Source organism: Trichosurus vulpecula, chromosome 1 (assembly GCF_011100635.1).
Source record: "Trichosurus vulpecula isolate mTriVul1 chromosome 1, mTriVul1.pri, whole genome shotgun sequence".
In the NCBI taxonomy this organism is placed as follows: domain Eukaryota; kingdom Metazoa; phylum Chordata; class Mammalia; order Diprotodontia; family Phalangeridae; genus Trichosurus; species Trichosurus vulpecula.
Window position 1 is genome coordinate 195,153,504 of NC_050573.1, and position 11,731 is coordinate 195,165,234.

Below are 11,731 nucleotides of genomic sequence, written 5' to 3' on the forward strand. Positions count from 1 at the left end.
CATTGCAGAACCAAAATGGAAATAGGATGCACTTTATAAGATTTTTGTTTTGCTTTGTAAGTAACTTATTGGGGCAGTCTCAAAGCACACCTCATTTTGCACTACATTTCCATAATGTTGGCTGTTGAATTCTGTAAATAACAGCAGATATGCCCAGGGCTGAAACTATCTGAATAGATGGCCTGTTTCCCTTGAATCATGATAAGTGGGGTGGATAAGATGATATTCAATTCTTTTTTTAATATTAGCTTCCACACTTGGATTTATTTGACAAGGGGGTAAAATGAATCCCTTTTCCCCAGTAGAACAAACAGGAGATTATAACAAAAGAGATTCAGACCATGACAATGACAAGTTCACCAGTGGAGGAAAAAGATCTTCAAAACTGTACTCCACCACTGCGGAAGAGGAAGTGAATGCAGTTGGGCACAGGAAGTCACAGCCAACAAATGGTTAGAACCTTCAATTTTCATCTTTCATGGAATCAATGCTTAAGAACTGGCACTAAGATTCACATTTAGCTGCAAGGCAGTTCATTGTGTTCCAATCCAAGGGGTGAGTCTGGGACATTATTCAGATAACAGTAAGTATCCCTAGTATAGAGGCATAATGCCTGCTTCAGTTTTAACATATGACCCCCCAAAAATGCTTAGGAAAGAGTGGAAAAAATCTGAGGTAATGTCAACCAGTGTGTTCACAGAGGAGTGGGTCTTACTGTGGGGAAGGAATGACTTATAGCTTGGCATCCAGTCTCTTTTTCAGATATATTTGTTATTTTTAAAAGCATTCTCCCTGCTCCTTTCCCTTCTGCTCTCATTTGTCTTGGCAGAGTTGTAACTATGGTGAAGTGACTGGGCCAAGGCCTAGGGCATTGAATTTAGAGTTCACTGACAACATTTGCAGCCTTCTGGCAGGATAAAAACAACAGAGCCAAGGCACCTAGTTAATAAGAACAATTAGTTAAAATAGGAAGCTACCAGATGGGCCGGAGTGAGTTCTTCCATCTCCCTCCGCCTTCAAGTAATCACCTCTCCAGAAGCACGTCTTATACCAAAACCTTTTGTCTCCCACATGTAGACCATTTCCTCTACCCAACAGAAAGTGTGCTTTATGTTCTAGGTGCAAAAACTCCTAGTGTCTGCTCCACTCTTGGTCATTTTATTTTTAGATATGTTCAGAGAGTCTTACTGTAAAAATAAGCTTGCATCTTAGGAGTCATGGGGTTTTAAAATTGTAAGATCCTTTAGATACCTTAGATATGATCCCTTCTGACCCTTTTACTTTATTGAGATCTATACAGGTAAAGTAACTTGCCTACGTTCACATAGGTAGCAGGTAGAAGAGTCAGATTTTGAGCTTGGCTCTTCCAACTCTAAATCTAGGTCTCTTTTCACAGACAACAGGTAGGTAGCACAGTGGATAGAGTAATCAATTTGGAGTCAGGAAGCCTTGATTTCAAATCCTACCTCAGACACGTATTAGCTTTGTGACCCTGGGCAAGTCATTTAGCTTCCATCTGCCTCACTTTCCTTATCTGTAAAACGAGAATAGCAATCACATCTAGCTCCCGGGGGTGTTGTGAGGAGACAATTGAAAAACGCTTTGTGAACCTTAATGCATTGTATAAATGCTAGCTATTATTACTATAAGCATAGCGTAAACTTTGAGAATAGTGACACACCAGCATCAGCTTTTTAGAATAAAGAGAGGACATAAACCCAGTAAATAGTAATAGATCTCTCTGCCATTTACATTAATCTGGATAGGAATTTTCTGTGACTATTTAGTAAAATGAGAGAAAAACCCCAATTATATTTCTCTCTCTTTGGGCACATTGTTTGCTCTTTAAAGTTCCTTCAGTATGGTGTAAATGAAAGTCATCAAAAGGTTAGAGGAAGGAAAGATTTCTATGTAGATTTTGGTCTCTGTAAAATTTAGAAAAGTCTTTTTATTATATAACATTTTGAGGGAGATGAATACATTTGTTCAAAGTTGGGGATATGGAAAAGGAAATGTCCTTTCTCACTTGTTGCTATTTCTCATAAACATGGCTTGGGAAATTAATGGCTGCCCCTTTTAAAGGAGATTTTAGTTTCCTAGAGAACAAAAAGAGAAAAACAAATGTTCCTGTGTTTTTTTTTTTCATGTTTGAGTTTTCTTCAGAGGGCTCTAGATCATGAAATGAAATGAGTCTTTGCCCTCCTTTACAAAGACCATTTGGTCATTACAAATAGGCACTTGAAATTTGGTGATCTCACAGGGTGTCCAGTGGGACTGCTGCCCCACCACCATTTGTCTGATCTTTTTTTTTTCCGAGGATGGTGATAGATTTGCAGTCAACTTATCCACTGCTGTGCCCGGTCTCCCAGCTGACCTATGGTACATATTCATAAGACGTCTGATAGAAGTTAGAGAAACCATCTGGACCCAAAAACCACTGCGAAATAATTACATGGTAGTAGAGACTTCAGCCTTGGACTTGTTAACACTTTATTCAACAAGCATTTATTAAGCATCTATGTGACATATACTGTGTTAGTTACCAGGGATATAAAGGTAAAATCAAAGACCGACTTGTCTTTGCAAACACAGTTTCAAAACATCCAAGAGAAGAAAGCAAGCCCTATAACCTTAATCCTTCTAATCCTAATCGTGTCTGTGTCCAAAAGCAGCACTCTTCTACAGAAGAAAACAAATAACTATAATTATGATTTATCTGTCTACAAGATCTTTTTTTTTTTACTCTCCAAATCACCTAAGAGTTACAAAGGGACATCTAAGGACAAGCAGTTTTTCTGAAATGGCAAAAAATCCTATTTATGGAAAGTTCCTATACAATCAGTATCTGTAAAAAATGTAAGTAAATTCTGGACATTTGATTTGGAATTACTGAGTTAGCTTTGTTTATGGTCCTTTTTATACAGAATGGATGACTCGCTTTTTGACAGTTGATGAAACGAAGGCACTTAGGACCCTTCTACTTGCATACTTTCTCTAAGGAATGAATCAAAGTACTCTATAAAACTGAAAAGTAGTAGCCCTTCCACCATCCAGAGGATCATCATTCCAGAGTAATTCCTAGTAATGTTTTTGTTTGGGAGATGAAATAGTGAAGGTAAAGATAGGACTAGACTAGAATCAGAGAATTGTTGTACTAGGAGTAGGGAAAATGTTCTCCATAAAATATCATGCACTCTTTGGCGTGTCCATCGATTTAATCAGAATTTAGTTGCTTTGCCAAAATCTCATTTTGAAACTGAATTCTTTAAAGCCAGTAGTTTCCTCTAATGTCCAGTCACTCAGGGTTACAATCATCCTTGCCACTTCATTCTCCCACATCCCCAACCCACATATCCAGACAATTACCAAGCAGTATTGATTCTAACTCCACATCTTTTTTTTTTTTTTATGGAAAGACATACACATTTAATAATCACAGTTATAAACATGAAGGGGATTACTATCACAGCATTTAAAATCCAGAGGAAGCAATAGTAAGACCTCCCATAGTAGAGATAGAACCAAGTAAGAGCCCTTTATTCATTCCAGAAATGAACAAAGCCTGGCCCTGACATGAAGTCCCAAATCATGAAGTCTATAAAAAGAGCTAAAGGAAAAAGCACCAATGAAAAAGAAATATTTTGGAGCTAGGGTAGTCCAAGACACAAGACCAAATGAAGAACAAATCTACATGCCAATCCTCAAATACAGTCAGAGATTTGTCATAAACTCTACTCAGCTCCCTGGAAAAAGCAAAGCAAGAGATTTAAAATGATCATATAAGTAAAATTAGTAACTCCACATCTTTTGCATCCTCCCATTCCCTTGCCCCCTCCAGCACCTACTGTCCACCCCTACTTTTTCTCCACATGTAGCCGTCATCATAGTTTAGGCTCTCCCGTCTGGAGTTGTGCAATAGCCTCCTGATTGGCCTCCCTACCTCAAGGCTCACCCTCCCCGAATCCACCTTCCACATTCTTGCCAAAGTGGTATTTCCAACAAATAGTCTGACCATGACTACTATGGGAGTTCCTCTTGTATTAAATTCAAATTACTCTGGCATTTAAAGCCTTTCACAGCTTGCCTTTGTCCTACCTTTCAAAACTTATACATTATTTCTCTTCACACACTCTTTGGTTCAGCTAAACTCACCTCCTTTTCACTCCTCGATGTGCCATCCCATGTCCTATCTCTATGTTTTTGCTCATGCCTAATCTACTCTCTCCTCTCCTCCAACTCTTAGAAAACCCTAGCTTCCTTCAAAGTGCCATTTCTTACACAAGGTCTTTCCTGAACTTCCCCAGCTGCTAATGTGTCCCCTCCTGTAACATTTCATTTTTGTTTGTATCCTTAGGATCCAGCACTGTACCTGACACATAGTAGATGTTTAATAAAGGCTTGCTTGATTGACTGATATCTGATTCTAACATGAAGGTACCTCTGAGTTCTTAAGGCTACACCAGTGGAGGTCAAGGTGTATCAGGTTTCAAGTATGGGCCTAGTCATAGGCTATGTATCATTTGCCCCAAGTCTAGTATAGTATAGTTAAAGTTGAGTAAAGTGGGTCAGCTGATTCCTCATGCCCTACCACCTGCCCCATGGACAACACTTTAAAGCAAGATACTAAGATGTGATGTGGTTACAATATACAATATATTGGTGAAGAGAGTACTCATACTAACTCAAATGAATTAGGAATCTTTTGAAGTATTGAAGCTTAAGACCACTTGACATTGGGTTACCTATGAAAGGCTGACCTTTTGGAAGCTTGTCATGGTGTCTTAAAAGCATTAGCATCCTTCATTTTATAAGCACCAGAAAGGTGGTGATTTTGTTTAAAGAGTAGTAATTATATTTCTACACGAATGACTTTCATTTGTTAGTGCCAGTTCCTAGCACCTGTCTAAACCTTTGAGAACTGAATAGCATTCTGCTTTCAGAAAAGAGCTTTGGGGGTTCAGTTTTACAATTAATGAGCAGCATTTAAAAAGTCTTTTAAGCTGACCTGCAGGTTGTCCCTCTGATAATGCTTTCAGCAACTTTATTTACACGAAACAATTTTCTTATTCCCTTGAAACTTTAGCAGTATTTATGAAACATACAGAAGCTATTGTTCTCAAAGCATGCTGCATATTGTTTTTCTCATGATTATTCCTCTGCTTTAATTGAGTCTGGCTATTTTAATGTTTATTTGACAGGTATTTGTATGCTAGAGTATTTTAACTTCATTTGTTGAAAATATTTCTAACTTCATCTTTTGTGTGTCCTATCATTTTCTCTTTCCACTTAATTATAAGCTACACTTTTTCATTATGTGTTATGCTATTTCTTACAGAAAAAAGTTGTCTTTGCATGTAGTATAAATGGATCTTTAAAGAGAAGAAGGGAAAGCAAAAGACATCTGATATTGAGGCTTTTTTAATATCTGCCCCATCCCAGTAATCAAAGTTGCACTCCACAAATACTCACTGTTATTTGGGGTCTGACATTGAATGGCCCATACCCTATTTCATTTCCCTCACAAGGGCAAAGGTACATTTCCTTCCAATGTTACCCCCAAGAGAAATATAATAGCCTATTGCCACTTGGACTCATTCTAGGAGGGGTGAGCAAACAGACACTTGGTGAATGAGATTTTTAGGTCATGATAGATTTAGCTTTTTAGGATATTAGTATATCATTGTAGTTGAATGGAGGGGAAAGCAAAAAGTTTGATCTAAGGTTACTCAAGGAAAATATCTTGTTGTTCCTCCTGGAAATCTCTGTTATAACAGTGCTAACATTGGCTTCCAACTTGTATACAAAATCAAATCATTTTGGAGAATGAAAGGTTCCATTTTTGAGCCTCTCCATCTGAGGCCTTGATGGTATAGATGTGATTTGAATATAGATAGGTTGTTTAAATGTTGAATACAGTATGCAGTTACTTAGTTTGCTTATCCATTATTTATAAATGTCTCTTTTTTTTCTGCCCAGTGTGCTTGGGGCACACATAAAGCTTATAAACCACTGGAATAGTAACCTCATAAATAGGAGAATTTATATCAGAGAGGTTTAATGAAAAAAATCTGAATTTTAAAAAACTTAAAGTAAAACTAAATTAAGTCAGGTTGACTGGGCAGTGAAAGATATGAAATTTAGATTGGTTTTTTTTTTAAAAGAGTTTTAATAAAGGGCAGTTTTATTTCAGGTACATATAATCAGTGATACCATCTGCTAACCACAGGCCTGCTGTATGATCTTTAATAAATACATAACTCATCTGTAATTAGCATATTATATGTATGCAAATGGATATTGCTAAAATGCTTGGAAACAGGATCTTCCCTCAGGAATAATTACCCTAAAGGTTTGTTTATCTTATTAATTTGGAATAGTGAATTAACCTACGAATTAGGAGCCCTGATTCTAGACCCAGCTCTTCTACTGCCTATGTGATCTCAGATAAATCATTTGCCCTCTCTCTATCTCCATTTTCCCACCTGTAAAATGGGGATAATACCTACTGTGCCTGCTTCACAAAGTTGTTGTAAGAGCAGAAGGAAATGGAACTGCAGAAAAAATTGATGGTAATATAGGCAAGATATTATTAGAAACCCTTTCATAGCTAATGTCAAGGTAAACCAGCCTAGTCCTGGCCAAATGATCAGTCTTTCTGAATTAATAGAAGGAACTGAACTAGTGAAATCTCCTACTTAGGATGGATGTTAAAGCGCAATACTGTTGTCTAAAGCTTAATACATAAACCATTCTCTACTGGTCCCAAATTCTGTTTTGGCATTTATACTCGGTACTTGGTTTTTATCCTAGAACATGAAAATGGGCTTTTGTCCGCCCATCCACAACAGAGGAGGACCCCCAAAAGTAATGTCATTGACTCAATAAGAAAATCAGTGCTTTGAATGAAAACAATAGAATGACAGTAATTGTAATAATGATAGCCATCTCTAGGCTGGGGGGAGGGAAGGAAAAAAAGTAATTTACATGATAACTTTATTATAGATTTGCAGTTTCACGTGCATTCATCTTTTTTATTATACTATATTATGGAAATGTTTGTTTTATTCCATAAATTTAAAATAAAATAAAAAAATGTGGAGGAGAAAAGAAAATAATAGAATATAAACTTACTGCAGTCAGTGCCACTCTTACTTTTGTTTTCGTATGCCTCAAGCTTGCTACCTAGTAGCCCCTTAACAAATGCTTGTTGGTTAATTGATAACAAAGAATTGTTAAGCCAGAACTAGTTTTTTATCAGGGAGATCAATGTGTTAAAGAGGGCTTTCTGTGAGGCAATTTGGAAAGATGAATACTTTTGTCTCAGGGGGTAGTGTATCATTATTAATCTCTGGCTCAGTTATTTTTAGTAGTATGAATTCCATCATGTAAGAAAAAATGAGTGTGGGACATGTACACAACATGAACTGAATCCAAGTCTTCCTCAAGCCAGAGTTGAATGCAATGAAAAGGAAAACAAAACAAAGCCAATATAGGAGATATTTAGGAGATCAGGGAAGAGTATTCTACCAGACTGGTTTTGCCCCTGCATCGTGCAATTAAAGTTCATTACGAGGCAACAAATGCAAGAGAGACAGCTCCTTCTGTATTTTAAATTTTAATAAAGCAATCATAGCTAACACCCCTGGTGACCGCATTTCCTTATGGCTGGATTTTATAATGCTTCTTCAAGATGAAGGTCAGCAATATTCATCTGCCTGCATCGAGTAGCAGGGGAGGATTTTAAAGGTACAAAGCACCTGGAGATAATCTAGTGCAGTCCAACCCTATCATTTCATAGAAGAAAAAAAGAAACCTAAAGGAAGATCAAATGACTTATCCCAGATCTCAATATTAAGAAAAAGAAGAGGGGCAGCTAGATGGCACAGTGAATAGAGCACCCACCCTGGAGTCAGGAGGACCCAAGATCAAATCTGGCCTCAGACACCTGACACACTTACTTACTGTGTGACCTTGGGCAAGTCACTTAACCCCAATTGCCCTGCATTCCCCTATCCCCCCCAAAAAATAAATAAAAGAAAAAGGAGAACTCTCATATCTTTAGCACTTAAGGTTTGCAAAGTACTTCCCATTCTCTACTTTGTGATTCTGATAATATAATTAGTAACATATCCCCATTTTACATACGAGGAAGGGGCAGAGCTTGGATTTGAACCCAGGTCTTCTGGTACCAGATCTAGTTCTCTCTCTACTATATGAGCAGCTTAATAAATTAAAAGTTTTCTGGGCAGCTAGTTGGCACAGTGGATAGAACACCAGCCCTGGAGTCAGGAGGACCTGAGTTCAAATTTGGCCTCAGATACTTGACACTTAACTAGCTGTGTGACCCTGGGCAAGTCACTTAACCCTGATTGCCTCACAACAAAAAAGAGAAAAGAAATTAAAAATTATCTTTGGGCATTGCCATTGTATTACTTTAATACCTTGAAGAATATATATAATACCTAGAGTTACCAACAACTCCCAAATGACTGATCATCCTCAGACAGATACCATGTCCATTTTTTTCTTAATACTGTTTTGTAAGTAGATGGTAGAGATGGAGGGGCAGCTTTTCTTTTTAAGGATCCAAAATCTGTGATCAGTTTTGTGAGCTAAAAGTACCCTTCATTTGAAACTCAGAGGGCTTAAATACTCTTCAAGTCTTATTTCATCTCATTAACTAAAAGTTTAAATTTTCCTTGGCTAGAGATTAGAACCTGGAGATGACCACAGCCTTGGCAAAGGAAGTCACAGTTATTGTTGTTTGCTTCTTAGGCTATTAGGGCTAATGAGCCCTCACTTCCTGAACACTCTTTATTAGGTTAACTACTTAAATAGCCCAGTGGAATTTGTGAGCCTAATACTCCTGGAGCCAGCCAAATAAGAGCTTCAGAAAATGCATGTTGAAGGTTTTCCTGGAAAGAGATGCTCAGGACTTTTGGGAAGCCCTTGAACTGCTGAGCTAAATGAGGCAGTTCCATTTTTCATTCGAAGCACACAAACCCCATGTTTATTATTTTTAGCTGAATGGTGTCTATATAACAGTCATTGCAAAATAACCCTTAATAGCCTTTAATAACATGTACTGTAGTACAGAATTTGAAACACTTTCCCCAGGCAATGGAAACTGTAATGCCTTTTTCTTTTCTCCCCTTTGGTTTTTGTAAAGACTGTTTTGTCTCTTGCAGGACCTTTGTTTTTGCACATAACCAGAGCAAGAATTGATAGCAATAATACATCTGTATGGAGAGTGGTTCAGTGTACCTGCTGGTATCAATTAATTCCTCATAAGGCCCATCCCCTAGAAAGTAGAACTGAGAGGTCAAATAATTGATAAAGTGTTAGTCAGTCTGGGGCAGCTAGGTGGCACAGTGAGTAGAGCATCGGCCCAGGAGTCAGAAGGACCTGAGTTCAAATTCAGCCTCAGACACCTGACAGGCTTACTAGCTGTGTGACCTTGGGCAAGTCACTTAACCCCAACTGCCCTGCCTTTCCCCCCTCCAAAAATAAAAAGATTAATAAAGCACCTTTCTTCATAACACCTGTGTGAGGTAATTAGCACACGTTATATTATTCCCATTTTGCAGGTATAGAAATTGAGGTTCTGCCATGAAGTGACTTGCTGATAATAACATACCTTTTAAATGTCAGAGCTAGGCTCCAAAGACACATCTCCTAAAGCTTTCCCCTACACCCACTAAGACATAGTCTCTTTCTTCAAGGATCTTTCTGTCTAATGGAAGAGGAAAGCCTAGGTTAATTTCAGAAATACCATCTTCCTCCAACTTCCAAAATGTTACTTCTCCCCTTCTGGTAACACCTCCCAGGGAATCTGAAGTTTCTCTAGGGCTTCAACATGAAGGAGAGGCCATGAGAAACCGTGGTGAACATGTGGTTTAAATATATGCACACATTTGTTAATAGGAAGCTTGTGGAGGGTTTAGAATTTTTTTTTCTTGTCTTCAGGCTTAAAAGAAAACAAGCCCTTCACTGATAAATTGTTGCTAGTCAAGTCTGTCTCAAACTCTTCATGCTTGGGTGCCCCCATCTTCAAACCTGAGTTGGCTAGCCATGCTAAATCACTGGCATCCCCCTATAGCAAACTCTTTTCATAAACTACTTCCTTATTCGCTGCAGTTTCATGGAAGATCCAAGGACACCAGTCGCCTGAACACCAGGAGCAAAGGCCAAGGTCCTCCAGCAAAGACGGCTACCAAGGCAGCAAGTCCAGTGATTCTGGAGAAGATGCAGAGAAAGACTTTATTTTTGTTTAAAGGGGTATGCCTTGCAAATGACTGTACAAGGTACTTTTATAACCCTGGGTACTGTTTTCTGTTGGTGCAGTTGGTTTTCTTTCTTTTCTTTCTTTTTTTTGTGAATAGGAATCAAATTTTTTTATTAATGGTATTCAAAGCACATTAGTTTGGGCTTTCCTTTTCTTGATGATGCATTTGATTCTCAAACATTCCCTTATATGCCTTCACTAAAAGCCAGCATTCTGCTCATGTTCCTACTGGAATTTCCCTGAAGCAACTACAGAGAGTGCCCTGCCTACGGGTTTGGGGAAGGCAAAGGAAAGTAACTGGAAACCATCTCACACGAATCCACTGTGCAACAGGTTGTGTGTTGTACTGCTGAATGTAAATGTGTCAAATCTGCACGTGTCCGACCAAGAAATATATTCTTGCTGTATGCAATTGCACATTGTAATTATAGTCACAGAGCACACTAATAAATAATTTGTACAAATTATATATATTAGATGCTTGGGTCTGGGTTTTACATTTTCCCAGAGAGAATGTCTTTCTTCCTGTTGAACTGTACAGAAAAAATGAACAGCAATCCTCAATTGGTTACATTTGCATACTGTCAACAAGCACAACTAAGAGTGGAATAGAACCTTGACTCTCTAAATCCTCGGATTAATGTATATAGTTGATGGAATGAGGCAATCGAGATTTTATGAATATTGGTGTTTGGGAGGTTGTTTTCAGTTCTGTCTGCATATTAGCTCTTAATGTGTGATTTGAGAGAGAAATAATTAGACATCTGTAAAAAAAAAGTACTCTTCTGGGGGCATATTTCAGAGATATTCACTTACATTACAAGTTGAATTTTATTCATATGTATATTTGTACCAATAAAATGATTTTGCAAGTGGAATATTGGTCTTCTCCAATACCTTCTTAAGATGGCCTTGGTTATTGGTGAAGTCATTTCTTTTTTTCTGGGGAAAAAAATTGGAATAATCATAGTTGTGACACACCACAAGGGGAGCTGTTACATTCAAAACAAACAACATATTTCACTATTAGAGTGGCCTTCCATCTCCAATGGAGGGGAAAAACTTACATAAGGATGAAGAATCAAATACTTATCAGTGCTTTACACCTGGCTACATGACAAATGGATTTCCATATATTTTGAGGCTTGAAGAAAGGCTAAAGGCTCAGTCTGATTTCGATTGCTCTCCAGCTCCTCATGGAGTCTCCTGGGTACAGGGTCAATCACTCCACGGATGCAGGTGAAATTCAAGATGTGTAATGTGGAGAATTTGGAGGGGCCAAGACATATCCATCTAAAAGATGCCCTTTTCTTAGATAAGCCATTCTTGCCTAATAAGTCTATGTCAAATTGAAATCAAACCGAGTGATTCATTCCCACTTACATTTGGCTGTGCCCTTGGCAAACTGGGCCAGCTAAAGGTATATCCCAAGATATGCTCATGTAA

At 38.1% G+C, this 11,731-nt stretch overlaps 1 protein-coding gene across 2 annotated transcripts in view; it reads left to right on the plus strand.

Moving 5' to 3' along the window:
• Nucleotides 1-11,163, plus strand: part of CARMIL1 (capping protein regulator and myosin 1 linker 1) — a 380,656-nt gene extending 369,493 nt beyond the window's left edge. The window contains exons 37-38 of one of the 2 annotated variants that reach the window (XM_036765787.1): nucleotides 306-452; nucleotides 10,138-11,163. In XM_036765787.1, the coding sequence (XP_036621682.1) occupies nucleotides 306-452; nucleotides 10,138-10,274 (284 nt within the window). In that variant the 3' untranslated portion in view covers nucleotides 10,275-11,163. The remainder of the gene's footprint in view (nucleotides 1-305; nucleotides 453-10,137) is intronic. The other variant, XM_036765794.1, reaches the window with a different exon arrangement.
• Nucleotides 11,164-11,731: the final 568 nt, after the last annotated feature.